This window comes from Podarcis vaucheri, assembly GCF_965113315.1.
Source record: "Podarcis vaucheri genome assembly, chromosome: 17".
NCBI classification, from domain to species: domain Eukaryota; kingdom Metazoa; phylum Chordata; class Lepidosauria; order Squamata; family Lacertidae; genus Podarcis; species Podarcis vaucheri.
Genome location: NC_138755.1, coordinates 10952079 through 10978643, shown reverse-complemented (window position 1 = coordinate 10978643; position 26565 = coordinate 10952079). Strand labels below are relative to the sequence as shown.

At 47.4% G+C, this 26565-nt stretch overlaps 2 protein-coding genes across 5 annotated transcripts in view; one reads left to right on the top strand and one right to left on the bottom strand.

The window, feature by feature from the left end:
- The window catches only part of CYP4F22 (cytochrome P450 family 4 subfamily F member 22), a 35470-nt gene extending 11196 nt beyond the window's left edge, over positions 1–24274 (bottom strand). Inside the window, exons 1-6 of one of the 3 annotated variants that reach the window (XM_082204948.1) lie at positions 24156–24274; positions 19208–19430; positions 15139–15283; positions 6803–6856; positions 1942–2069; positions 615–736 (exon numbers count right to left, since the gene is read on the bottom strand). In XM_082204948.1, the coding sequence (XP_082061074.1) occupies positions 615–736; positions 1942–2069; positions 6803–6856; positions 15139–15283; positions 19208–19429 (671 nt within the window). In that variant the 5' untranslated portion in view covers position 19430; positions 24156–24274. Of the gene's footprint in view, positions 1–614; positions 737–1941; positions 2070–6802; positions 6857–10585; positions 10731–15138; positions 15284–19207; positions 19431–23804; positions 23954–24155 lie in introns of those variants that run through there. The other 2 variants (XM_082204949.1, XM_082204950.1) reach the window with 2 other exon arrangements.
- RASAL3 (RAS protein activator like 3) overlaps positions 1–26565 on the top strand; it is a 140730-nt gene that overhangs the window by 25902 nt on the left and 88263 nt on the right. The gene's annotated exons all lie outside the window — the stretch shown is intronic.

The window sequence follows — 26565 nt, the reverse complement described above, 5'->3', positions numbered from 1 at the left end:
TACTGTCAATGGATACTTGTGATGCCCCAATAACACAGGTGTAGCACAATGCTAGGTGTTTACTCATTGGTAAATCCCACTGAGTTCAATAGCATCCCAAGGCAGCCCTCTGCTTCGTGAACCTGCTGCAGACCCACACAGCCACCCTTCTGAGTCAAATACTTTTGTTTCTTCCTGTGCAAAACATTTAAGGCATTGTCAAAGCTGCTGAACTATTGCGGATCCCTGCGAACACACCTTGTAGGGATTTCCAAGGAACACTTGTTTACATCCCGAGGAAGTCCCCTGCCGACTGGATTGCTACGAGAGTGATTCATATACACCATTTGCTATTCTGTCATGTAACATAACCTCGTATCTTTTTCTGTGGGGGAGAAAGAGCATCTATTCTGAGAACAAGCAGGCAGTTCCTCCTTCTCCTGAGTCCTGGTTTACCCTCTCCTCCCCCCTTCCATTGGCTTTCCAGATCCTTATGATGTTGGGCCTACAGCACTGAAGCTAGCTTGCTCCAGAATCAATGGGTAAAGGGCCTTGTGGAACAACCTAGAGGCTGGGCGACAAAGGATCTGGAAAGCCATGAGTTGCCCCAGCGTTCCTTCTGCCAGCCTACTCACTCTTGGCAGTTGCTGTCGTAGCTGAAGACACATTTCTGCAAGCTGTCCAAAGTCATGAGGCTGATCTGCTCAAACATGTCAATGGAGGCCGGGCCTGCCGAGGTCAACTTGCGCCACTTGGCCTGCCCAAAAATGGAAGGGGAGAACAAGAGTCAACATTTCGGAAGGCAGCAAATGGTGAAGGACTGACCAGTGAGGTGACACAGCACGGGCAGAAGGGCAGCAGGGGAAGGCCCAGGCTGGGGACAGAACCACATTACACAGTGGGTGCAATGATAGCATATGAGTGAAGCTGAGACAGACAGACAGACAGACAGACAGACAGAGATGCTAATGTTCAATATCTATGCGGGAAAGAGCTGGAAACAGACCTTTCTTTCAGCAGCTGACTGTGTAGTATCCCTATTGCGTGGCCCCTTTGAGGCATGCTTCCATGACATGCTTACATTATATTCAAGCACGCACAGCCCATGCATACACATTTATCAACATTAAAAATGAAACATGAGTTTATTCAGTGCTAATTGCAGGTGTGACATTCTAAAGCAGAGGAGCAAAGTAGGATTCAAAAAGTGCAGTTACTTTACAGGCAAATCCCTGCAAAGCCCTTCAAAACTGCTTGAGAAGCGATAATATATTATACCATTGCAGCACACTGTCAGCAAGAAAATACTGAGTCGGGAGGCAACTGAAAAAGCATACAAACCTTCAATATTAAGATAGGTACAAGCAGTGGGAGTAGCTGGAACATTGCAAGTGTTCAAACACCCCCCATTTGTATAACATAAACTTACTGAAAAGCTTGGATGGAGAAGTGAGTTTCCCAATGTCGGAAAACTCAAAATTATTTTTTAGAAAACAACAGCAACAACAACAGCAGCAGCAACTGAGTATTTGAATAAAACAAGTAGGTAGGCTGAAGTTTCTCTCTGACTAAGTGTTCCTTTGCGGGTATTTCTCTCTCTCCCCCCCCCCCAACTTAAAAATCACAATCTCTACAGCAATTATGGAGGAGAGGAATGCCCTGAATGCTGACACACAAGTTTCCCAGGCACAAGTCTTTGATCAGAGTACATGACAAGTGGAAACAACAGAATGAATGCAGAATGAATGCAGGCCATCTTTTCCAAACAGAAAGCAAGTGTGCATTGACTCTCACACACAAGACCATGCAGACAAACCCCAGTTCACATAAGTTCCAGGGTAGAAAGCAACCCAAAATTGGTTGTGTTGCACAGATGGCGCTGAGGCAGAGCGATGTGTAAGAGCATGAGGAGAAGCACATGGAGCGGAAGCGCATTAGCATGAGTGTTTTGAAAGAGCTCACGTGCATGATGTCCGTGCTCTGGTTGAAGAATTTCATGTAAGGCTTCAGGATGTCAAAATGAAAAGCCGGGGTGAGCATCCGCCGATGTCGTCCCCACTTCTTCCCACCGCTCAGAAGTAGTCCATCGCCTGGCACAAGGAAACAAGAGTCTCATTGAGGTGCATTATCCTGGCAGCGGAATGGCCTGCCTGCAGCCAGTGAGACTCCCAGAGAAGATGAACAGCCAGGTCCACAAAATCACACCCCAAAGATCAAAATATCCACCCTGATGGGAAAACATGGGTGGAACTGTGCTGCGCTCGATTTTGCCTAGGTATACCACTAGTTCTACTAGTAAAAAAGGAAAAGGTAAAGGACCCCTGGACGATTAAATTCAGTCAAAGGTGACTATGGGGTGCGGCACTCATCTCGCTTTCAGGCCGAGGGAGCCGGCATTTGTCCGTGCAGATAGCTTTCCGGGTCATGTGGCCAGCATGACTAAACCGCTTCTAGCACAACAGAACACCGGGACGGAAACCAGAGCACACGGAAATGCCGTTTGCCTTTCCGCCACAGTGGTACCTATTTATCTACTTGCACTGGTGTGCTTTCGAACTGCTAGGTTGGCAGGAGCTGGGACAGAGCAACGGGAGCTCACCCTGTTGCGGGGATTCAAACTGCCGATCTTCCGAGCAGCAAGCCCAAGAGGCTCAGTGGTTTAGAGCACAGCGCCACCCGTGTCCCTTACTCTACTAGTAGCTAATGGTCATGAAAGATAAAAGCGGAATTGCCATATTCAGGCACAAGATACTTCCATCAGATGCTGTGGACTAAGAATGAAGGACAGGCACCGGATCCTACCCTTGTCTGGCCACCCTGGGATTACCTGGCTTGCTCCTCCTGATAGGCAGGATGTTGAACTGAATGAACTACCCTGAGCTCAGAGGACATTAATCTGGTGGGTTGACTAGGGAGACTAAGGGGCGTCACTGTGGATGCAATATTATCTCTTCGCAAGGAAGTTCTAAAGGAACAGATACCAACTTGATCTCCCAATCAGAAGTCGATAGACCTGCAGGTAATTAGTTGTACTAATTAGGCGGCAGTTGTGAAGTCAGCTCAACAATGATGCAACAGCCCCTTCGGGAGATGAATAGCAGTAGCTTTCTGGCGTCCACAAATTAGAAGCCTTGCAGAGAATGATTTTATTGCGTGTAAAGAGTCTCCTATGAGTCCTTTTTCAAGATTAAATGGGAATTTTTGAGCTTGCAACTGGGGAGGGAACTCCCCTCCCCGTGGAGCGAGCTTGTTTTCTCCAGCTCTGGAGGGTAGGACTTGAACTAATGTCTTCAAGTTACAAGACAGGAGATTCCAACTAAGGGTCAGGAAAAACTTTTTGACAGCAAGAGCTGTTTGACAGCGGAACAATCTCCCTTGGGAGGACTCTCCTTCCTTGGAGGTTTCAAAGCAGAGGTTGGGTGGCCAACTGCCATGGATGCTTTAGCTGAGATTCCTGCATTCCAGGGGTTGGACTAGATGACCGTTGGGTCCCCTCGAACTCTACAATTCTATGTTCCTGCCTGCTGTTAAAATTCATCCCTGTCTTTAAACAAAAGGCTGATCCAGGTACAAATTAAACTCCCAAGTTTCCCCTTTATTTGTTGCTCGTCTTAAATGAATGTATTGCCAAGGATGCTGTTTTTGTTTCAAACATTGCAAATTTTGGATAAAATGGAGTGTTTCAAGAAGTGGCAGACAGATATTTCCAGATTTGTCTGGCAGGGCAAGAAGCCTCGAATAAAATTTAAGATATTAACTGATGCTAAAGAAAGCGGTGGATTTGCCCTGCCAGACTTAAAACTTTATTATGAATCAGCCGCTTTTTGTTGGCTGAAAGAATGGATGCTTCTTGAAAACACCGAAGTGCTGGATTTAGAAGGTTTTAACAATGTATTTGGGTGGCATGCATATCTGTGGTATGACAAGGTTAAAGCACATAAAGCGTTCAAAAACCATATTGTTAGAAAAGCACTATTTAATGTCTGGATAAGATACAAGGACTTGCTTGAAAATAAAACCCCAAGGTGGTTGTCACCAATGGAAGCGAAGGCTCAGAAAAAGCTCAATATGGAGGCCAAATGGCCGAAATATTGGGAAATTTTGGAACAAGAGGGAGACAGATTAAAATTGCAGAGTTTTGAAAAATTAAAAAATAGAGTGCAAGATTGGCTTCATTATTACCAGATAATGGAGGCATATAACTTGGACAAAAAAATTGGCTTCCAGGTGGAAAAATCAAAATTGGAAACAGAACTGTTAGATCCTAAAATTAAGAATCTGTCAAGAATGTATAACTTGCTGTTGAAATGGAATACTCAGGATGAAACGGTGAAATCTGCTATGATTAAATGGGCACAAGATGTTGGACTTAATATTATGATGGCTGACTGGGAACAGTTATGGACCACAGGTATGAAGTTCACGGCATGTAATGCCTTAAGAGAGAATATAATGAAAATGATATACAGGTGGTACATGACACCAGTCAAGCTTGCAAAAATCTACCATTTGCCCGATAATAAATGTTGGAAATGTAAAGAGACATGCCCAAAGATTAAGACTTTCTGGGAGATGATCTATAATGAAATGATAAAGGTATTTAAATATACCTTTCTGAAGAAACCAGAGGCCTTTCTCCTGGGCATGGTCGGCCAATTGGTGCCAAAGAAGGATAGAACTTTCTTTATGTATGCCACAACAGCAGCAAGAATACTTATTGCAAAGTATTGGAAGACACAAGATTTACCCACCCGGGAAGAATGGCAGATGAAGGTGATGGACTACATGGAATTGGCGGAAATGACTGGCAGAATCCGAGACCTGGGAGAAGAGTTGGTGGAGGAAGATTGGAAGAAATTTAAAGACTATTTACAGAAACATTGCAAAATTAACGAATGTTAGAAGGATGTTGGAATGATGTTATGTGGCTTTAGCAGAAATGTTATAAAGAATTTGGAAAAAACTGACTGTTAATTGGTGAAAGGAGGGAAAGTAAAATTACATCATATTAAGATAAATCACAGGACAAAAATTTGAAAAGATGGAAAGGATTTGCTGAAACAGATAATCGAACTAGAATACAAAAAAGGGAGGTGTGAGGAGGTCAAGGAAATAAGGTAATGAAAGACAAGTTATGGGAAGATGTGTTCTTCTTTTTCGCTTTTTTAATGGATTTTATTTTTTCTTGTTTTTTCTTTTTTTTCTTATTCTTGTCTTTTCTTTATTGTGATGTGAAACATTAATAAATACTATTTTGGGAAAAAAAATATTTGTGGCTCGTCTTGTCTTGTCTTGTAACGCTGGTAACTCTTTTTTTAAAAATAACTTTTTTATTCAAAATTAAAACAAAACATAATATCCAGAAATCATCCTTATTTTCCCCCATTTTTCCTCCCTCCCCCTCCCTCCCCCCAGAACCCACCCACCCCCTGACTTCCCTCAGTCCCAGTCTTTCATTTCTCTAAAAATGCTGTTTTCTGCATGTTACACAGTTGTATAGATCCTCAAACTATTTAGCTGATTAGTATCAATAAAAAGTTTGTGAATCTTTATTCAAAACCAGCCAAGGAATCCAGTTCACTTTGTTGTGTCTTCAAATACTTTGTAAAGGGTTCCCATTCACCTTTAAAGTCACAGTTATTCTAACACTGGTAACTCTTATAAGGTAAAGTAAGCTCTGTTGTTTCATTGGCTGTAAAAACGACTCTCATACTGTGCTTTCAGTACTATAGTAGGTATGGAAGCACATTAACCATTTCAGGGTCCTGTTTGATGTCCCTACCCAAGCCCAATCAAGACCTACAGTATCTATCACTCCAAAGTGACTGGAAGCTTATGCATGCCAGGATAAGCACTCCATTGGCAGACAGCATACAATCCTTTTTGAACTTCTATATTACTGGTCTTCAATTGGTGGGTCGGGATAGGAGCACTAGCACCGTGCAAATATATGGTTAAAGGTTTGAAAACGGGTCCCCAAAGGCATGTTTGGGTGAAAAGCGGGGCCTGGAGCTAAACAGATTTGCAGGTTGCAGGTTGCAGATAAACAGGTTGCAGATCCCTGACCGGAAGAATCAGAAATCAGGAAAACCAAAAATTTAATAAAGAATGGGGGAAATATATAATTTATCTTAAAAACAATTGTAAACAGTTAAAATTGTTAGTAGGATTGGAATAATAGTTTAATGGTGAATTTTGGATATAATGGGGTGGTAAAAAATTTGGATTACAGTGGAACCTCTACTCAGAACCACAATCCGTTCTGGAGGCCTGTCCAGAAATTGAAACAGGTCGCTGGGAGAGGCGCTGTTGTGTGCAGGCGGCCTTTGCCCGCTTCTGCGCATGTGTGAACGGCGGCAAGCCCGCCAGTTACTTCCAGGTTTGCCTCAGATGTTGGGCAAAATGGACACGAGTGGAGGCAGACATAAGAAGAGGTTTGACTGTATTATAAAATATGCAGGAGGAAATGATTAACAACAGGACCCACAAAGGAGAGAAGGGAATTACAGGAGATTCTATGGAATCTTGTCTTTATGTTGTATGTTGGATATGTGATTGTAAAACTGTCATTTGAAAAACCAAATGAACAGGTTGCAGATCCCTGTTCTGCATCAATTGTGGGGAACCCCTGTCCCTCCAGATGTTGCTGAAATGCAACTACCACCAGCTCCAGCAAGCATGGCCAACGGCCAAGAATGAGGGGAGTTGTAGTTTAGTAACATCTGGAGGCCCAAAGGTTCCCCACACCTGCTCTACGTACTTATCCCTGGCACAAGAGCTCATGGTCTGACAAGTTTCAGTGGTGGTGATGGGGGTACCTTACCAAGCCAAGGCTTCAAGAAGCCGTAGAAGAGTTTGTCTTTGGGAGCAACAGCAGCTGCAGGGAAGAGAAAAACAGAAACATGTTCACTCTAGTCCTCTCTTTTTAAAAAAGTTCAGATCTCCAGACATTTAAGTATTAAAGAAAATGGGCATACAATTATTATGATGTTTCTTTATAGCCTACTTCCGCCCCCCCCCCAGACCGCGACTCAAGGTGGCTTACACAAATTAAAGCAATAAAAATATTTAAAGTGTTTTCAGGGGCGCCTCCACTGGGGAGTGGAGCAAGGGAATTGGAACGCCTTTTGCCTAGCAGCACAGAGCAAAGGCACAGGAAGGGATCATCCCCCTCCCCCGATATTTGCATCTGCATCAGACTAGAAGCACAAAATGGGCGCACTTGCAGGGAAGCTCACTGAGGCCAAGCAGCCACAAAAATGGAATTATCTTCAGATTAAAACAAAATAAGAATAAAATAAAAGAAGAATGGCAAAGATAGCACAGACTTACATTTGCCATGCTTTTATTTTGTTGAAGTGGTGGTGTGGTTGTTTTTATTTTCTTTACAAAAATCAACTTTTTCCTACAGAACTCCGCCCTGAGAACATGCAGGGAGCATCCTTGGAGTAATGCAGCCATGCTCAGATCGCATAATTTGCATGGCACCCTTCAACGCACTTTACAAAACCTTCCCTCTCCCATCTCAATTAAAGCAAAATTAACCACGCAGCATTACATTTTGAGTCTACAAATTAATAGATGCAGAGCATGAATACAGACATACACAAGCACACTCCAGGTAAGGCAAAAGGCAGGGTGGGACATTCTCATTTCCCTGACAGAGAAGGAAGATGCAGACCCGGTTTTCACATGATTTGTTTAGGCTTACTATGATTTACAGGTGGGGGGAGTGCTAAGGGAGGGGTAGTACCTCTGGCAAGGGACACATCCTGCTCCTTCAGGGGCAGTTTGTCCACCTTTGGTCCCCACACTGCACTCAGCTCTCACCTGCGGCTCCATGAAGCTGTTGGTGTGACAGTGGCCACACCCTGGAATGGCTTTGATTGGCCAGCTAAACCAGGGGAGGGTAGCCGATGGGTCTCAAACCCTCAGTGAGTTAGGGACCTCCTCTGCGTGCAAAGACAGGCTCTGGCAGATTGAGCAGACGAAACCAGTAGTGCGTCCAGTGGTCAATAAGACGGTTTCTGCCCATGCTCTAGAGGCAAGTGAGGGGCAGGTGGGGTTTGTCAACCTGGAAAGGTGGTCCATGTAGGACGGGGTCAGCAAGGCTTACTGGGCATGGGCCGGATCACTCCTGCGGAGATCCTCCGTGGGCCGGACTGACACAGCACAACACCAGAAATCGCATCTGCGCATGCCCAGACACTGGAAATCACGCCTGCGTATAAGTGATTTCAGCATCTGGGCATGCGCAGACATGATTTCTGGCGTCTGGGCATGTGCAGAAGCAATTTCTGGAGAAGCAGAAGATGGTCCCCGCGCTGCACCAGTTTAGCGCAGCACGCTGGAACTCGCCGAGCCGGCGGCTTAGTTAGGGGGCGGCTCATGGGCCGGTTAAGCAGTGGCGTAGCGTGGGGGGTGCAGGGGGGGCCGGCCGCACCGGGTGCAACATTTGGGGGTTAGGGTTAGGGGGCGCAAATCCATGGGTTAGGGAGCGCAAATTACTTGCCTTGCCCCGGGTGCTGACAACCCACGCTATGCCACTGCGGTTAAGGGACCCTCATGGGCCACTTCTGGCCCATGGACCTTATGTTGCCGACCTCTGATGTAGGAGAAGGAAAACTCTGATCCAAATCTGCACTGCTTTGTAGGATATATTAGGGAGAAGAAAAGGCTAAGGAGTAAACCCTACACAAATCCAAAGTAGAGTCCCTAAGATGGTTGGATGGCACCTTATATGCCTCCTTCTGGCAGCTCCGGCAGCCAAGCTGGTGCCCAATGTTTTGCTCTGCTTTCCTTTGGACCACATCAGCAAGGCCAAAAGGGGGGTCTTGTCGACTGAGCAGCCCAGGACCTCCATGCACATTGCTTAGGCTTGCGCACTGCCGAGGTCCCTTTGGTGCTGCCAATGCAGCAGTCTGACTTCAGCCCCTTGAAGTGCACTCCATTGCCTCTCGAGAAAATCAGGTGCCAACAACAGCAAACCCAGCTCGGCAGACTAATCATAAATTGTTTTCTGCCTACAAACTGTGGTGGAAAGCCATGATTTGGTGTTAGCTTATGACCCATGGCACGCTTGGCGTTATGTCTGAACCAGACAGCCCTAATTGGTCCAATCCTGTTTGGCCAGCCCACTCCAGACAATCGCCGGGGCACAAAAACCCAACACAAGAAAACAAAGCAAGCTTTGGAGAAAGAAGTTACGAGATTGTTTGCTTCTCTGTGGGACAATTAATGGTTTCCTGAACAAACCATGGTGAAAACAAGCCTTCCTAAAAGCATCTCACAACGTCCCTTTGCAATGATGAGTGGAAGGATTCCTCTGACAAAGCCATGCTGCACATTCAGCTTCCGACAATTGACCGTCCATTGTAATTACAGAGAATGCATGATTGGGTCTACAACTGCCAAAGGCTCTGGTGAGAAAATATAATGGAAGGTATCTCCATTGATTATTGATATATCCACAACCAGTTGATTATCATTTTGCATTGATGGCCATGCGTGAACACTATTGCAAATGCGGCAGTTTCCCGAGGCTTCTTGCTGTGGAATATTCCGAATGCATGTGTTTGTTGTGCAACTCACTTCATTTCCTCTTATTCTTCACATAAAAGAATTGCTCCCTATATTATTGCCAGCTCTCCACATTAATTTCTCTCCCCTCCCCAATAAAGTCACATGTCTAAGATGGCAGTCTGAAGGTCAAAACCTGAACCAAGCAGGCAGGCATGGGGCAAGTTGTCAATGGCTCATTGAATTCTATGGACTGAAGCGGATAAGCTGCTTTGAAAATAGAGATACCCAGTGCTATTTTTCAGAAAAAGAGGTGCCGGAACTCACCACGAACACCTCCCTCGTTCTCTTAGGATGGCAATGCTGTCAGAACTGAGCTGCTGTTGTGGTTTTTTTTTAAAAAAATATTATGTATACTTTTCAGATATATACATTTCACTGATTTTACAATCATTTTAACATTTTAAAACTTGACTTCCTTCCCCCTCTTTCTGTGGTTCTTTAAAATTGTTTTTAATACCTTCTGCATATCCAAATTTACTTAACTTACTGATTTATTTATCTCCTTTAAATACATACTCTTATGTAACTGCAGGTTATTACAATGACCCCGCCAGTGTTTTGATCTGTTTACAATTTATCTGCAAATATTCAACAAACCATTTCCATTCTTTGCTAAAACGTTTGTTATCTTGATTTCTTATTCTTCCGGTTAAGTTTTGCCATTTCTGCATATTCCATCAGTTTTTATATCCATTCTTCCTTGAGTTCTGGGTGAGTTCCAGCTGAAAAAAAGCCCTGGGGACATCCTATTCCGTAGCTTCCAACGTTTTCCCTGCCCTATGGAAAAGCGGGACATTTTGGGATCAAATCAGAAACCGGGACGGCTTCTGTAAATCCGGGACTGTCCCTGGATATTAAGGGCGCTAGGAGAGTCTGATCCAACAGGGTTTTATTATGTTCTTATGCCCGACATGAGACCTACAGGCATCCAGATGCCACCCTCAAGTCAGCCCGCTGCATGGCTCCAGCTTTGTGACCTAAGGAACGTCCTCTACACATGCCCATTTTCTCTGCCACAATCTACCTGATTCCCGGAGCACAGGACCGATGGTCTCTGGATGGAAAAGCCTCAGAATTGGAACCCAGGGCCCAAACCACCAGACACAGATCTGCCCGTACTGGGCAGTCAGCTGCGCGGCATCCTGCAGCCCTTCCTCGGTGCTTCGTGCCTAGGACAAGGATTGGGTTAGCAGAGACGCCAGCTCAGCCTGCTCCCCAAGATCCGTGTGAGTAAATAAGTCCGCAAAGCTTGCTAGCCTGCAAAGGAACAGTTAGTTAAGAGCCCTCCAGCTTGTCGCATTTCGATTGTAGGTACAGTGGGGAGACGGCACACTCCATGCTCAGTCCACCAACCCATTCACTTGCTTGTGTGTAATTCCTCGTCGCCCGCGGCTACCAGGCTACTGACTAATTGCAAGGCCCAAGCCTTCCTGGAATGGGAGTGATATTAAAAGAGTTTGGACTTGATATCCCGCTTTATCACTCCACTTAAGGAGTCCCAAAGCGGCTAACATTCTCCTTTCCCTTCCTCCCCCACAACAAACACTCTGTGAGGTGAGTGGGGCTGAGAGATTTCAGAGAAGTGTGACCAGCCCAAGTTCACCCAGCAGCTGCATGTGGAGGAGCAGAGATGTGAGCCCGGTTCCCCAGATTACGAGTCCACCGCTCTTAACCACTACACCACACTGGCTGTGCTGGAGGCAAAGATGGCAGCCAGCAAGAAGAACCAAGCAGAAAAAGAAGGAAAGACAAAATGCAATATACTAGACCTCTCCATTCTCAACCTTGGGTTTCCAGATATTAAAAAGATAAAGGGACCCCTGACCATTAGGTCCAGTCGTGACCAACTCTGGGGTTGCGGAGCTCATCTCGCTTTATTGGCCAAGGGAGCCAGCATACAGCTTCCGGGTCATGTGGCCAGCATGACTAAGCCACTTCTGGCGAACCAGAGCAGCGCACGGAAATGCCGTTTACCTTCCTGCCGGAGCGGTACCTATTTATCTACTTGCACTTTGATGTGCTTTCGAACTGCTAGGTTGGCAGGAGCAGGGACTGAGCAACAGGAGCTCACCCCATCGCGGGGATTCAAACCACCAACCTTCTGATCAGCAAGTCCTAGGATCTGTGGTTTAACCCACAGTGCCACCTGCGTCCCTCTCTCCACCCGCGTCCCTCTCTCCACCCGCGTCCCTCCAGATATTACTGAACTATAACTCCCATTATATCTGACAGTAGTTCTACTACTCCTGACCACTGGCCATGCTGGCCAGGAATGGTAGGAGTTGTAGTCCAACAATGCCTGGGGATCCAAGGTGGAGAAAGGTTGCAGTTATAGAGAGAACCAGTACTGTTCCTATGACAAGTGTGATAGGAACATGAGGAAGCTAAAAAGCTGTGGTGTCTTCTTTTGACGCGCACTTTAGCTAGAAATTGACTAGCTGGCTAGGGGGGCAGGGAAGAGGCATAGCCCAATGGTGAAACGCACGCTTTGTTTACAAAAGGCCTCTGGCATCTCCAGGGAGCAGGTGTGCCGACTCAGGCTTGTGGGTGCCCGCCGCCACAACGTGGACATGCGATGTCACACACACATGCCTGCACATAGTGCATTTGACATCACACGCATGTGTGTGACATTGCGTGTCCGTGTGGTGGCTCCTCTTCTTCCTCCTCTTTGCAGCCAGCGAGGCACCCTTTTCCGCAAGGAGGGGCACAATCAGAGAGACTGTGCCTCCATGTTGGAGGCCCTCCCCCCAAAAAAAGGGTGCTTCGCTCTCTGGTTGCAGAGGGCAGAGCTGAACTGCTTCTCTCTCAGAGAAGAGAGCCGTCGGAGAAGAGAGTCACTGCCACCTACCGGCTTTTCTCATTGACTTTGTGGGTGCCAAGCCCTCACAATTATATTATTGTGCACCCACGGCCCCCTGGATTTGGCTCCCGTGCCAGGTAGGGTTGGGGAAATGCTGGAAAGCTTCTGCAAGTGTTCACAATAATGAGCAACCTTGATCATCTTCAGAGAATGAGATAAGAGGCCGATGTGGGGTTGAGAAGGAGAAGGAGGAGTGGTTTGGACTCGATATCCTACCTTTCACTCCCCTTAAGGAGTCTCAAAGCGGCTAACAATCTCCTTTCCCTTCCTCCCCCACAACAAACACTCTGTGAGGTGAGTGGGGCTGAGAGACTTCAAAGAAGTGTGACTGGCCCAAGGTCACCCAGCAGAGGAGCGGGAATCGAACCCAGTTCACCAGATTACGATACTACCACTCTTAACCACTACACCACTGCTGGCTCCAAAAGTGCCTGGACTCCAAACATCTGTTCACTTCTGTGCTTTACTTCTACCTGAGCCAGCAAGCAAAGAAGGCCTGCTTTGGGAAAAGCCAGGACTTCAAAGGTCATACCCTTGAGGCTCTAGCTGTGTTTGGATCGTGGCCAGAATGGTCATGAGAGGGGGCAGGCAACGCTACCTGTCATGACCTCCATTATTCATGACACCAAAACTAGGGCAACCAGTGTTTCACCAGCGAGGGATTTGGGGAATCCTGCCAGTCAGTGTTAGCCGTTCTCTGATCCATGGCACATCATATTCCCCTTTTGTCTCAAGAACGGACTCAGGAACCGCTTAGTTAGAGGCTGCTGCCCTGACTCCTTGGTCAAATCAATTGTCTTCACTTCAGCATCTGAACTGCAACCCACTTCCTAGCTGCCTTCCTACGAGATGCTGAATTCATTACCTTCTAGCACCCCTGCCTGCACTTGAGAGGGTCCACCTTTCACAATCATGGCTCCTTAGGAACTCTCACTGTCATCACCACTGCTTATCTTATTGCTAGATCCATTTCAGCTGGAGTTTAGGACTGGTTTGGACACAGAAACTACTTTGGTCACCCTGTATGATGACCTATGTCAGGAGGGAGACAGGGAAAATGTCTCCCTGTAAATTCTCCTCAGCTTCTAAGCAGCTTTTGAAACCATCAACCATGGTATCATTCTGGAACAGCTGCCCAAGTTAGGGGGGCAGTGGCACCACTTTGCAGTGGTCCCAGTCAGGGTGTAGAGGGCGTAGCAAAGGAGGTGCGATAGGTGCAGTTTGCAACGGGTGTCCCCACTGGGGGGGGGGTTTGACAAAATGGCGAGCGGCACTCACCATGGGGCCTGCAACACGCCCAAGCCACACAACTTTAAACTATGTCTGTGAGGTGTGTATGTGTTCTTGTCATTGTTTGCTATGCTGTTGTGTATTTCTGTGTTTTTCTGTTATGCTGCGGTACCTCGGGTTACAAACTTAATTCATTCCAGAGGTGCATTCTTAGCCTGAAACCATTCTTAACCTGAGGAACGCTTTCGCTAATGGGGCTTCCCGCTGCCGCTGTGCCGTCGGCTGTGCAATTTCTGTTCTCATCCTGGGGCAAAGTTCGTAACCCAAGGTACTACTTCCGGGTTAGTGGAGTTCGTAACCCGAAGCGTTTGTAACCCAAAGTGTTTGTAACCCGAGGTACCACTGTACTGTCAACCACCCTGTGATCCTTGAATGAAGGGCGGCACAGAAATTTCATAAATAACAATAATTTTTATTCCTCTTGCAGCTAGATAGAATCACTAACACACACCCTATTCATAATAATAAAACCATCCTGAAAATCCACCATCAGAAAATGAAAAAAATATTTGAGGTGTTACATTTATTTTTGTTTGATTCTTCATTTAAAACACTGCATACTGCCCTTTCATTAGGGTGGTTGTGTTACTCAGTTTAAGTCTGGTTTAAGGATAATCAATCCTAAGGAGCAAGGAGTTGAAGTTGTCTATCAATAGTTAGCTACTGGACAGCAGACTGAAAGGGCACATCCAGTTCACCCATTTAGCCTTTGACAAGATGGCGAAATGTCCTGCATTAAATCAATCATTAACAACTTTGCATCTATATATGCAAATCAGTAAATTTTATATGCAATTTCCTGTCCTTTTTTTTGTGTGTGTGAAGGGTTGCTCAACCCTTCCTCAACAGATTCCTGGGCGGTAATGAAACCCTAAAAACACAATAAAATGGTTGCATTAAGGATAATACAAGGCGGCCACTAAAAATGTCCACAAATTAAAATGTCCGAGAAAGCAAAATGCCCTAGTCTAGAAACAAAACAAGAACCGAATGTAGGCACCGGCTGCACTTTAAGTAAGACATGTGCTAATCCATTATTAAATGAATAAAACAAAGTCTTCTGCTTTATTGTTATTTGGAGCACTTCCAATTGGGAAGGGCGCTTAGAGAAGAGCCTCAGCAGATCTCAGCATGTGGGCAAGCTGGTTTCAATCACAATACTGTATCATGGTTAAAGTTATTGCATCTCTCATCTCAACACTGTTTCCTTCACTCCCATCATGCCTTCCCCCCAGTCAGTTCAGTGCCTGTGTTGAAACTCTGGTCTGCGGGGTGGGGGAAACAACTTCATACAAGCATAAGACCATGTATTTGGCCAAGGCCCACCTTTCGCTATGGAAACTCCATCATTCATGCCTGGGGAAGATGGCCTCTTGGGCCTGTGATCGACTCTTGAGTCTTGCCACAATCTACCACCACAGTACCTGAGGCTGTTGCAACTGGCTTGATATAATCAGGATGAACCAAGGAAATGAGCGGTATGAAGGGCCCCATCCACGTCACAAATCCCTGGGAGTAGGTGGCTACCAGCTCGGAGACTTTGGCCAAACCCTCATCACAGGGCAAAACCTGGAAGCAACAGAGGCAGTGAGTGTGGGCACTAGCAGGGGCCGCGGTGCCACTGGGACAGGATTCTGGGGGCTAAGTCCAAAGCCCACCGGCCAGCAGAATGAGGAAAAGGCTGACCACATCTGGAAATAAGTGACATAGAGAGAGGGTCCCATGTGGGGCCGTTGAGTCCAAGGTCCTGCCACATCTAACGGCTCACAAAAAAAGTGTTCTCGCCATGCTTGAGGTTGCAAAGCACAGCACTTGCTCTCCTATCCACTTAAATCTCCCTTTGTGTAGAGATTTCCAAAAGGGATATATGACAAATTTGAAGAAACATGAATCGTGTAGGCTGTTTATGTTGGCCAGATTCAACATGTTTCCCTCGATGGTAGTGAGAGGAAGATACTTAGCTATCCCAGAATTAGAGCGTCTCTGCAAATGCAGAAAACAGGAACCCGATACTCTAGAGCATATATTCTTTTCCTGTGATTTCGGCAGTTATGCCAGAAAACAATTATTTGAGGCCCTAAAATTTAATAGACAGATTTTTACACAACCAACTGTTCAGGACCTGCTGGCGGACAGCGATGATCAAATTACATTAATAGCGGCTGAATTTTTAAGTGCTGTCCATGAAGAAAGAATGGGCCATGATAAAGAGACTTAGTGGTTTTTAATGGCAGGTGATGTTGCTGTGTTGTATTATATTATCTTTGTACATCGATTCATTTCTTGGAGTTAAGAATAGGACTAGGATAAATTGTGTTCGTTGAGCCCGTATTTTATACAGTCCGTATATGATGTTTGTTTGTTAATGAGTGGTGTGTTATGCCTAATAAAGGATTTTGAATTAATCTAACGGCATCACTGTGCAAGTGGAAGGACTGCCGGGAACGAGGCAAAGGCGGTGATGGATGCCGGCCAAGGTTTGCAACAAGAACAAGAGGGAAGAGGTGGCGCTTCATAAAAGGAGCTTGCTGTTGGGCTTGGAGCTTGGGCTCTGGCCACCTTCCATGAGCAGGCATCTCAAGGTCTGGCAAAAGCCCCATTCATCTCAGTGGGACGGGCACCGATGTTCCCACTGGCTGTGTGGGTGACTATACATACAGCAGCTGGTAGGCAGAAATGAGTCCCAAAGCCAGAAGCTTTCTCAGAATTCCAGAGTGGTGCTTCATATTCACTAGAGATGCTAAAGAGACAAGAGCATTGCTTAAGGAGGCATATACTGCCACCCAGTGCTTTTCTTCTAGATAAAATGGGGCTGGTACTTGTTTACCCTCAGAGATAAGCGCTGTTGCCACCCATCCCTAAGCCCTGGGGTGGGGGAAGGATGGGGGAATGAGCAGCGGCAGAGCAAGCCAATCAGGCGCCTGGGGCGGCGTGTGTGCCCTGCACCCAGAGGCGGGGCCAGCTGCCCGTGGGGCAAGATGCTCTGTGGGTGTGGTGGCCTGGGATTCAGACTCAGATGCTGAACCTGAGAGATCCCAGCCTGCACAAGATTCCCTTCCTCCAGAACCAGCTGAGCCGGGGCTGGGGCCTGAGCCTGAAGGGTCCTCACCTGTGCTGGATCCTCAGGTGCAGGCACCAGCTGAGTCTGCTCGGGCCACTGAGGTGATGGAGGACCCATTGCCTGCAGGTGCTCCACTCTCAGCCCCGTCAGGGGAAGCTGAGGTTGCCTCTGGGTCCGTTGACCCTCCAGCCTCTCCTGGGCTGCAGAGGCTCAGGGCAGAGAGGCGGAGGGAACTAAGTTCCCGCAGGAGGAGTGCTCGCCTCCAGGCCAGGTGAGGCGAGTCACCAGAGGATCGGGGCCGCCCTATGCCTTGGGGCAGATAAAAGCCAGCCAGCCCCAGTCCCAAGTTGCGGGAGCAACATTGTTGGTAGCCTGTTCCTGCCTGCACGCTGTCCTGCTGGAGCGCCTGACCTCACCCAACTCCCTGCTTTAGACCCTGCTTCCGCTTTGATGGACTGCCTTCATACTGCACCCTCGACCTCGGATTGGACACGGGCCTCGCTTCACGGTTAACCCACGGGACCCGCACAGTGGGGCCTCCGAGGCGTCTGCCTGCCTCCTCCCATTCAGCTGCCCTACAGCTGAGGGGGAGGCGGCGGGTGGACCGTTTGGGGCAGCGTGGAGCCTGAGGGTGCCCAAGCCACTACGTCACTCCCAGGAGAGATGCGTGGCTTGGGGGCGCTGCAGGCCCCGTGGTGAGTGCCGCCTGCCATTTTGCCACCCCCCTCAGTGGTGACACCTGAGGTGGCCCACCCCCACTGTCCCCCTTCCTCCGCCCCTAGGAATGAGGATGATGAGTGCATAGGGGTTGATTGGGTGGGGCAAAGGGCCCAAGTCTATTAACCTCTGGGGGATAATTTGAGAGAGATACCCATGCCAACACCCAGGAACAAATGCAAGCAAATGAGGGCTTCTCCACACTCAGCGTCTGAGTGCTCTTTTTTTTCACCCCACAGCTTTCACCACAAAAGGATGACACAAAAGCATGACAAAAGGATATAGAGGTTATCCACAGGTTGCCATCAGCTCTGATTCAGTGGTAAGCAGTGTTTTTTTGCAGGGGAACTCCAGAGTTAAAGAGAGAGGCAGACAGCGCTCACATGGACATGGAGCTTTAAAGTGCAGACTTCTGGAAAGTGTGAATAAACCCCGAGCTAGCCTTCTTGCCATGTCCCTGCCATGGGCACTGCTCTACCCGAGAGTCATCTCTGGGTTCATGCCCAGTCCCATCTTGGCAACTATGCTCCAGGGAAGCCCGGCCTGCTCATTAACAGCTCAGCAAAGACCTTAGCAGCTCCTGCCAAGAAGCTGGCCTCCTGAGAGACGTGTCACCGGGCCCAGGGCTCACAGTGTGCCCTGAAACAGTCCTGAGAGCGAGGGAAGGCACGAGGGAGAAACAAAGAGGGAGAAAACAGAGGAAGTACTGTGAGGTTTTGGGGAAAGAAGAGCAAGGAGCCCGCTGGGCAGGGGGCAGAATGCACGTTTCTGGAGTCTTTGATTTCTCTCCACCCCCACCCCCCAAATTAAGGTGACCGGGTCTTGCTGCTATTGCATTCTGAAGGGAGCTGCTGGGAGCAGAAACCTCTGCCTGACTTCTACACGGCTCTGCCATTTCTGTGGCTGGGAGCAATCTGTGGGGAGGACGAGCCAAACTGTGGCAGAGCAGAGCTGGGTTCAAATAACCTGCAAGGAGAAAACGCAAGGAAGAGGTGACCGTGGTTGGGGATGCGGCAACATTTGAGCAAGCTGGGAGTGGAAGTTGTTTGTGAGAACAAAGGACCCATTCAATCTGTCCCTGTACCCCTTATGGCAAGCAAGATCTATTTTCTGAAACAAATGTTTCTCCCTTCCTCACATTCCAGCTAGAGCGCGTTCCCAGTCTGAATACATATGCCGTTTGGGCTGGCTCTCTCCTCATTTCTGCCTCCCGTTTACAGTGGTACCTCAGGTTAAGTATTTAATTCGTTCCGGAGGTCGGTTCCTAACCTGAAACTGTTCTTAACCTGAAGCCCCACTTAGCTAATGGGGCCTCCTGCTGCTGCTGCCTGCCGGACCCCGATTTCTGTTCTTATCCTGAAGCAAAGTTCTTAACCTGAAGCACTATTTCTGGGTTAGCGGAGTCTGTAACCTGAAGTGTATGTAACCTGAAGCATATGTAACCTGAGGTACCACTGTATAACACAAAAGATATGGATGGATGGATGGTGTCTCAGACTGAAAGACATTCTTAGAATGTCACAACCAGCCCTCCCTGCAGATCTGAATTTAGGCAAGCCTTGCGAGCCATCGGCACCCAGATATGGCGGTCTTCATCCCTCGCCCACCACAAGGAGGGCTGGCTGCTTCAGTGCCCCCTCCTTTCCCTCCCCTCAGCCAAGCTGGAGACCTCCCTCCTTGACCAAGCCAAGCCGCAGCTCCAGAGGCGAACTTACCAGGTTGAGGTGCCCTAGGAGCCAGTTGCGACGCGGGGGCTCTGGGAAGCAACGCAACCTCTGGCAGTTAACGTAAAAGCGGTGGCACATGCCAAAGGCGTCTGTAAGCGAACGGAAGAGCAAAGCCAGCAGCAAAAGACCGAGGCTGGAGACAGCCATGGTCCGGAACAGGGTCTTCTCGAGAGCCAGCTTCTCCAGGATCCAGTCAGTGAAGGGCAACATTCTGGAAGAGGGAGGCAAGGAGCAGAGGGAGGCAGGAGAGACACAGTGTGCTCAGTGGGAGAGGGAGGCTGAGAGCAAGAATTTAAGCAAGCCTCCGCCATCCCCAGAATTGGTCACATTGGACTCTCTCCCTTCACATTGGCTCCCCCCCCAAACCCGCTACACCCTGCCAGACCAGTGCACATTGAAAATGGAGTAGGCGCCCTTTGGTGATGGGCCAAAAAACAAGAACATTTCACCTTCAGACAGACTCGCTTTCCTATTTCCCTCACGGTGCTGGCAACCCTGCAACTCCCCAAACAGTGGGCAGAATGAGATTCCAATTAGTCATGTGTATCCACCCTCCACTGTCCCTGGAACACTTTTATTCATTCACTTAAGTTGTCTTGGCGGTTGTGATCAGGGCCAGGAGACCGGCTGAAGGGGGGCTACTTTCCCTTCCACCTTTTTTTTTTTGCCTCACTCCAATTCACTTCCATGGGAAAGATAACAGTGCTTACATCTTTTCTTCCGAGAAGGGGGGGGGGAATACCTGGGGGCAATTTTGAGTGCAAAAATACCCCAATGGGATATGGTGAAGCTGCCCAGAACTGCAATACCTCAAGGACCACCTCTTTCCATATGGACCTACCCAGACCCTGAGATCATCCTCTGAGGCCCTCCTTTCTGTGCCTCCTCCTTGAGAGGTCTGGAGAGTGGCAACACGAGAACGGGGCCTTCTCTGCAGTGGCTCCCCGTCTGTGGAATGCTCTCCCCAGGGAAGTTCACCTGGCACCTTCATTATACTCCTTTAGGCACCAGGCAAAAACGTTCCTTTTTAACCAGGCCTTTGGTTGATCTGATTTACATCCTATGCCCTTTTTTAAAAAATGTGGGTTTTTTTGGGGGGGGGCTATTGGGTTGTTGTTTTTATTTTTATTAGGTATTTTGTGGTTTCTTATCTTGATTTTATTCTGTGAACCGCCCTGAGACTCCCAGGTATAGGGAGGTATATAAACTCAATAAATTAACAACAACAACAACAACAACAACAACAACAACAACAACAATAATAATTCCCTCTGCTGCTTCTCCACTCAAACTCAAGTGTCCTCCAGAGTCTGGCAGAAAGATAACCAATTTGGACCCAAAACAAACATTGATGCTAAGCAGCTTCTTTATGTATGGGAATATGCTCGCTGCCTTGACCAATTGCTCGCCTCTCATTTATCACCATTCAAAAAGCAGAAAACCTGCCGTGAGAATGAAGGGTGACTTTGTGAGGTCACAGGAGGCAGCCAATCAGAGAGCTCTATTCTGCTGGCTGGCTTCCGTCACTGTTAAGACCCAGCTTGCAACCAAAGTGGATGTTGGGGTGAATAAGAGGGATCCCACTACCCGCTGCCCCGGGCAAGTCCTGTATGTAGAAATTGCCTTTGATTCCCCAGACAGAAACTGGGAGCACGGGAGGGGATGCTACTTGGGGTGACTCAGAAAGAGCCCTAGTGTTGCCACAGCCTAGTTTCTCAAATCTGGGCTGACTAATCCACTAATTGCTTTCGGTTTGCACAGTAGGGCAAGGTGCAGCAGAAAAGATTGCCTGCTTGCACAAACTTTTGAAAGAGTGGTCTCCCTCATCTGCTCTGCCTTCCTTCCTTCTGAGAACACAAGACAGCCTGATAGGGGGAGACCTGGTGTCTCACACTTTTGCAGCTCAAACAGTGCAGGACTTCACACTTTGCTCTGCGGTTACGTGAGAGTAGAAATTACAAGCGCGAGAAAGAGGTTATTGTTTTCCCCCTAAACCCTAGAAGCCTTGGCAGCTGTGTGCTAGAAACAGAACACTCATCTTTAGCAGGTAAAGTTTCAGGTGGCATAACCAGTTATACTGAATGCATTTTTTGGGGGGGGGGATTGCGGTGGCGGGAAAGGTAAAGGTAAAGGTAAAGGACCCCTGGATGGTTAAGTCCAGCCCAAGGCGACTATAGGGTTGCGGCGCTCATCTCGCTTTCAGACCAAGGGAGCCAGTCTTTGTCGACAGACAGCTTTCTGAGTCATGTGGCCAGCATGACTAAACCGCTTCTGGTGCAACAGTACACTGTGACAGAAACCAGAGTGCACGGAAACACCATTTACCTTCCCACCACAGCGGTACCTATTTATCTACTTGCACTGGCGTGCTTTCAAACTGCTAGGTAAGCAGGAGCTGGGACAGAGCAATAGGAGCTCACCCTGTTGTGCGGATTCGAACTGCCAGCCTTCCAATCGGCAAGCCCAAGAGGCTCAGTGGTTTAGACCGCATCCCCTGTGGTGGCAAGCCCCACCCATTACAATTAGGTACATTCTTTCCATAGGGTTTAAAGACAACAGTCTGCAATCCAGATACTGGTATGAACAAGAAAAACACTAGAATGCTTGCATTCATGACTGCTGCTATGAATGGTCCATATGGGCATCTTGAGTGTTACATAGATAGCTCATAAACCACAATTATTTTTTCCCTATTTGGACCCATTGTTCTCTTTCTTTCTCTCCCTACCTCCTTCGCTTTGGTATTCCTTTTTTTTGGGCGGGGGGGAGAAGGTTGCACATTCCAAGACAGTGTCCTGGGAGATTGAGATATCCTCCCACTTTTCTTTTTTAAAAGAAATGTTGCCATTTCTGATGGCAGATTGGTGTCCATTTGTTCTTTTAATATAGCGAGAACAAATACAGAGACTGTACTTTTTGCATTTCGTTATCACTTGATTCCCCCCCCCACATCCCAAAGTATGCACATATAGGGATTAAATGAAGATGATGCCGTCTCTAGTCTGCCAAAGTTCATACGTTCTGCCAGAGTGAGTGTGTTGGCCTTCCTCACTGCACTTCCTAGGTCAGGGTCCATGTTTTTAGAGTGCTAGCCCTTTGACAGGAAGATGTGGCCAGACTGTGTCCACTAGAAAAGTGTTGGGAAACTAAGGCAGCCAACTTTCTTTCCGTGCCACAAGCGCAGCTTGGTTTTTCTAGGTGCCGAAATGCCAACAGATCAGAACAGACTATTTATGTACGTGACCACTGCTGCTCGGATGTAACTAGCAGGGCTGGATTTAGGTTTGATGAGGCCCTAAGCTACTGAAGGTAATGAGGTCCTTTATATGTCCAGCTGTCCTTTGTCAACAACAAATCGTTGCTGTTTTTTGTGTTGAATATATGCTATATGGTAATTTATGGACCTAATAGGTCCATACACAACACAAAACACTGTTGCTGTATGTAGGTTTTATTTTATTTGTTTTTATCTTATATTTTGGAAATGTACATCCAGGTATTTTTTCTTTAATTTTTTTTGGGGCCCCAAGAGAGTGCGGCCCTAAGCTATAGCTTGTTTAGCTTATACATAAATCCGGCACTGGTTACTAGCCCAGAGATGGAAAGAAGACGGAGTCCCTACCAGGGAAGATTGGCAGATTAAGTTGATGGACTATGCCAAAATGGCAAAAATGACCGGAAGAATCAGAAATCAGGAAGAAAGACCAAAATTTTAATAAGGAATGGGGAAAAGGTGTAATTTACCCTAAAAACCATTGTAAACAATTAAAGTTATTAGTAGGATTAGAATAAACACTTGTGGTTTAATGTTGAATTACGGCTGTAATGGAGATTTAATAAATTTGGATTGATAGACAAGATGCAGGAGGAAAAGGTCAATATTGGGATCCACAAAGGGGAGAAGGGGAGTCCAGGAGATTCTTCGGAATTCTCTTTCTATGCTGGTTGATAATTGTTTGTAAATTTCAAAATTTGGAAAAAATAAATTATAAAATAAAATAAGGGCAGCTTGGTTTGTCAACATTTAACAGAGGGCCTCCTTGGTAGTGGTGCCAGTCCTGTGGAACGCCCTCCCATCAGATGTCAAGGAAATTAACAACTTATATGACTTTTAGAAGACATCTGAAGGCAGCCCTGTTTAGGGAAGCTTTTAATGTTCGATGTTTTATTGTGTTTTTAATATTCTGTTGGGAGATGCCCAGAGTTGCTAGGGAAACCCAGCTAGATGGGTGGGGTATGAAATAATAATAATAATAATAATAATAATAATAATAATAATAATAATAATTGTTGTTGTTAAAAGGTAGGGTACTTTTGGGGGGAAATCATGGGTAAATCTACCCCCAAAAGAGGACATTAGGGGAGGCAGGCTTTGGTTGGGGGGCAGGTTTCCGCTGGGGGGGGGACCTCAGTTAATTAAGTACCTTCAATGCTTTTCCATATTTTTTGTTGATCTAGGGGAGGCAGCAGCCCCCCCTTGGCTCCGCCCATGGGAGCGCATGTCTGTGCCCTTTTTGCAATATTTACTTCCCCTTGATTGCATGCTTACACGATTTATCTCCCCTTTCCTTTCTAAAACACAAACCTCCGAGGCACTCCGCGTTACGCACAGGAGGAAACCCAGCAACCGACCGACCGAGCGCCTCCCGATCCCCCTTCCCCTGCGGGGGTCTCTGCGCTCCGCTCCGCCTTGCCCGGGGCCACTTTCCCGACGTTGCTTTGGCAGGTAGATAGCCGTGCCAGGAATGCAGCCAAGCAGGTGCGGAGGGCGAGAGAATGCCCTTTGGACTGCTGCAAGCTGGCGCAGGACCAAAGCCAGAAAACGTGTCTCGTCGGAATGGCTGGAGACCCGCGAGGAACGCGGACGGCAGCTCAGCGGGGGCGAAGCATCTCTCTCCAAAGAGTCCCCCTGCAGCGCACGGCTTTCCTTCCTTACCTGGCCTCGCGCGTGCGCTCCCCTTCCCCTTTTCTACTCCGTCTCTTTCTGTGCTGTGCCGCAGGTGAGAAGCGAGCCGGGAGTCACCTGAGCATGCCCATCTCCGCCTCCCCTCTTCCCGCCCCTCCAGGCGGAGCAACGAAGAGGCGCTTCTGCCCCCGTGTGGCCTTACCCATCTCCAGGCTCATCCACACTCCCCTTTGCCCCACATTTCTTTCTGGTTTTGTAAGAACTCAAAGGTTTCAAATACAGAATGAATATTCATGAATGCGCACATATCTAAATATGTAAACCACGTGTCTGAAATTGTACAGGTGAGCAATCCTGAAGCCATTTTGTCTCTCCCAATGACCTCAAATATTCCTCTGCAGCAGTGGCGTAGCGTGGGTTGTCAGCACCCGGGGCAAGGCAAGTAATTTGCGCCCCCTAACCTGTGGATTTTAGCAGGGGGCAGAGAGCTGCGAGTGCGCCCCCCCCGATGTTGCACCCGGTGCGGCCGGCCCCCCCTGCACCCCCCACGCTACGCCACTGCTCTGCAGTAAGGGAGGCAAATGGGGAAAGCCTTCTCTGAGGAAAAGCCCTGCGCCCCAGCAGTTCACACACAGCCCTCTAGTGGGGAAATAGGAAAACCAAAGGAAATTCCGGCTCCCATGCAACCAACCCTTCTCTTGACATTGCAAAGAAATCCCATGTACCCTAACATAACAAAAAAGGATCAAGATAAAACAACACAGACTTGTTGGAAGCTAACGTTAAATAATCACAAACTTGCCTTCACAATACTTCCCGCAAATAGAGGTCACCCATCATATGCTCAAAGAAAAGTAAATATTCCCAAAAAAATCGGAATAGTCACCAAGGGCCTCGTGACAGCAGAAAATATAATCAAGGTAAAATTCCTCCCTCATGATACGGCCCAAAATAGGGCTACAGTGACTTTTAAGGACGGGCTCTCAATAAACAGACCCTTTCAAATACAGACAATTTCCTGAGGGCTGGCTTGCTTGTGCACCGTTTCTTCAGAAACATCGAAAACCCTTTACCACTTCTAGGAGCACATAGGCCAGCCAGACCAAAAACCCAAACCAGCACTGCAGAATCCTTCCCATCGTCTTTTCACTTACAAATCCTGTCTTAAGGATGTACAGTGGTACCTCGGGTTACATACACTTCATGTTACATATGCTTCAGGTTGCAGACTCCACTAACCCAGAAATATTACCTCGGGTTAAGAACTTTGCTTCAGAATGAGAACAGAAATTGTGCTCCGGCGGCACGGTGGCAGCGGGAGGCCCCATTAGCTAAAGTGGTGCTTCAAGTTAAGAACAGTTTCAGGTTAAGAACAGACCTCCAGAACGAATTAAGTACGTAACCCAAGGTACCACTATATTTGTGTATGAATAGGGTGAGCCTGTGACCTGGATTCAGGAACTAAAGTATTTACCATCACAAAAGAATGGCCAAGCTGCCCAGGTAATGCAGGCAGCGATCATTATCAGGTATCCTGGCAGACAGGATTTCTGCTGAAGACCTGCCTCCTATGATGTATGTATGATGATTTTGGGGTGGTCTTTGACTAAAGGGGTTGCACAATGTCAAAAGTCTTTAAAGGTTCCTGCACACTTTTGTTCAGGATCTCTGTCTCCTTGGAAGGATGGAAAGGAACGTTGTTGCAACAGAAAAATAAATATCTCCCTTGCTTTCTGCTGGATCCTGCCTCCATCCCTCCTTCTCTGAGCGATCATGGACTTAGGGGACTCAGATTCCCATGGGGAGTTGGGCAGCAAAAGCCCTTTAAATATTTGAAGGTGGGTATCAGATCTCCTCTTAGTTTCCTCTTTTCCAGGCTAAACATACCTAACTCCCTCAACCATTTCTTATAAGGCTTGGTTTCTAGACCCTTTCTCACCTGGCTCCTCTTCCGCTGCACACATTTCAGCTTGCTAATATCCTTCTTAAATTGCGATGCCCAAAACTGGACACAGGACTCCAGGTATTGTCTAATCAAGTCAGAATCAAGTGGTACTTCCCTTGATCTGGACACTATACTTTTGTTGATGCAGCCTAGAATAACATTTGCATTTTTCCTGCTGCATCACACTATTGACTCATGTTAAACTTGCAGCCTACTAAGACCCCTGGATCCTTTTCGCATGTACTACTGGCAAGCCAGGTGTCCCCAATATTATATTGCTGCAGCTGCTTCTTCCTGCCTGAGTGCAGAACCTTACATTTATCCCTTTAGTACCCCCTTCCTCATTTTCCTCTTGCCCACAGCATGAGGGTACAGTCATACCTCATGTTACGTCCGCTTCATGTTACATTCTTTCAGGTTATGTCCTGTGGCGACCCAGAAGTACTGGAAAGGGTTACTTCCGGGTTTTGTCGCTCGCGCATGCGCAGAAGCACA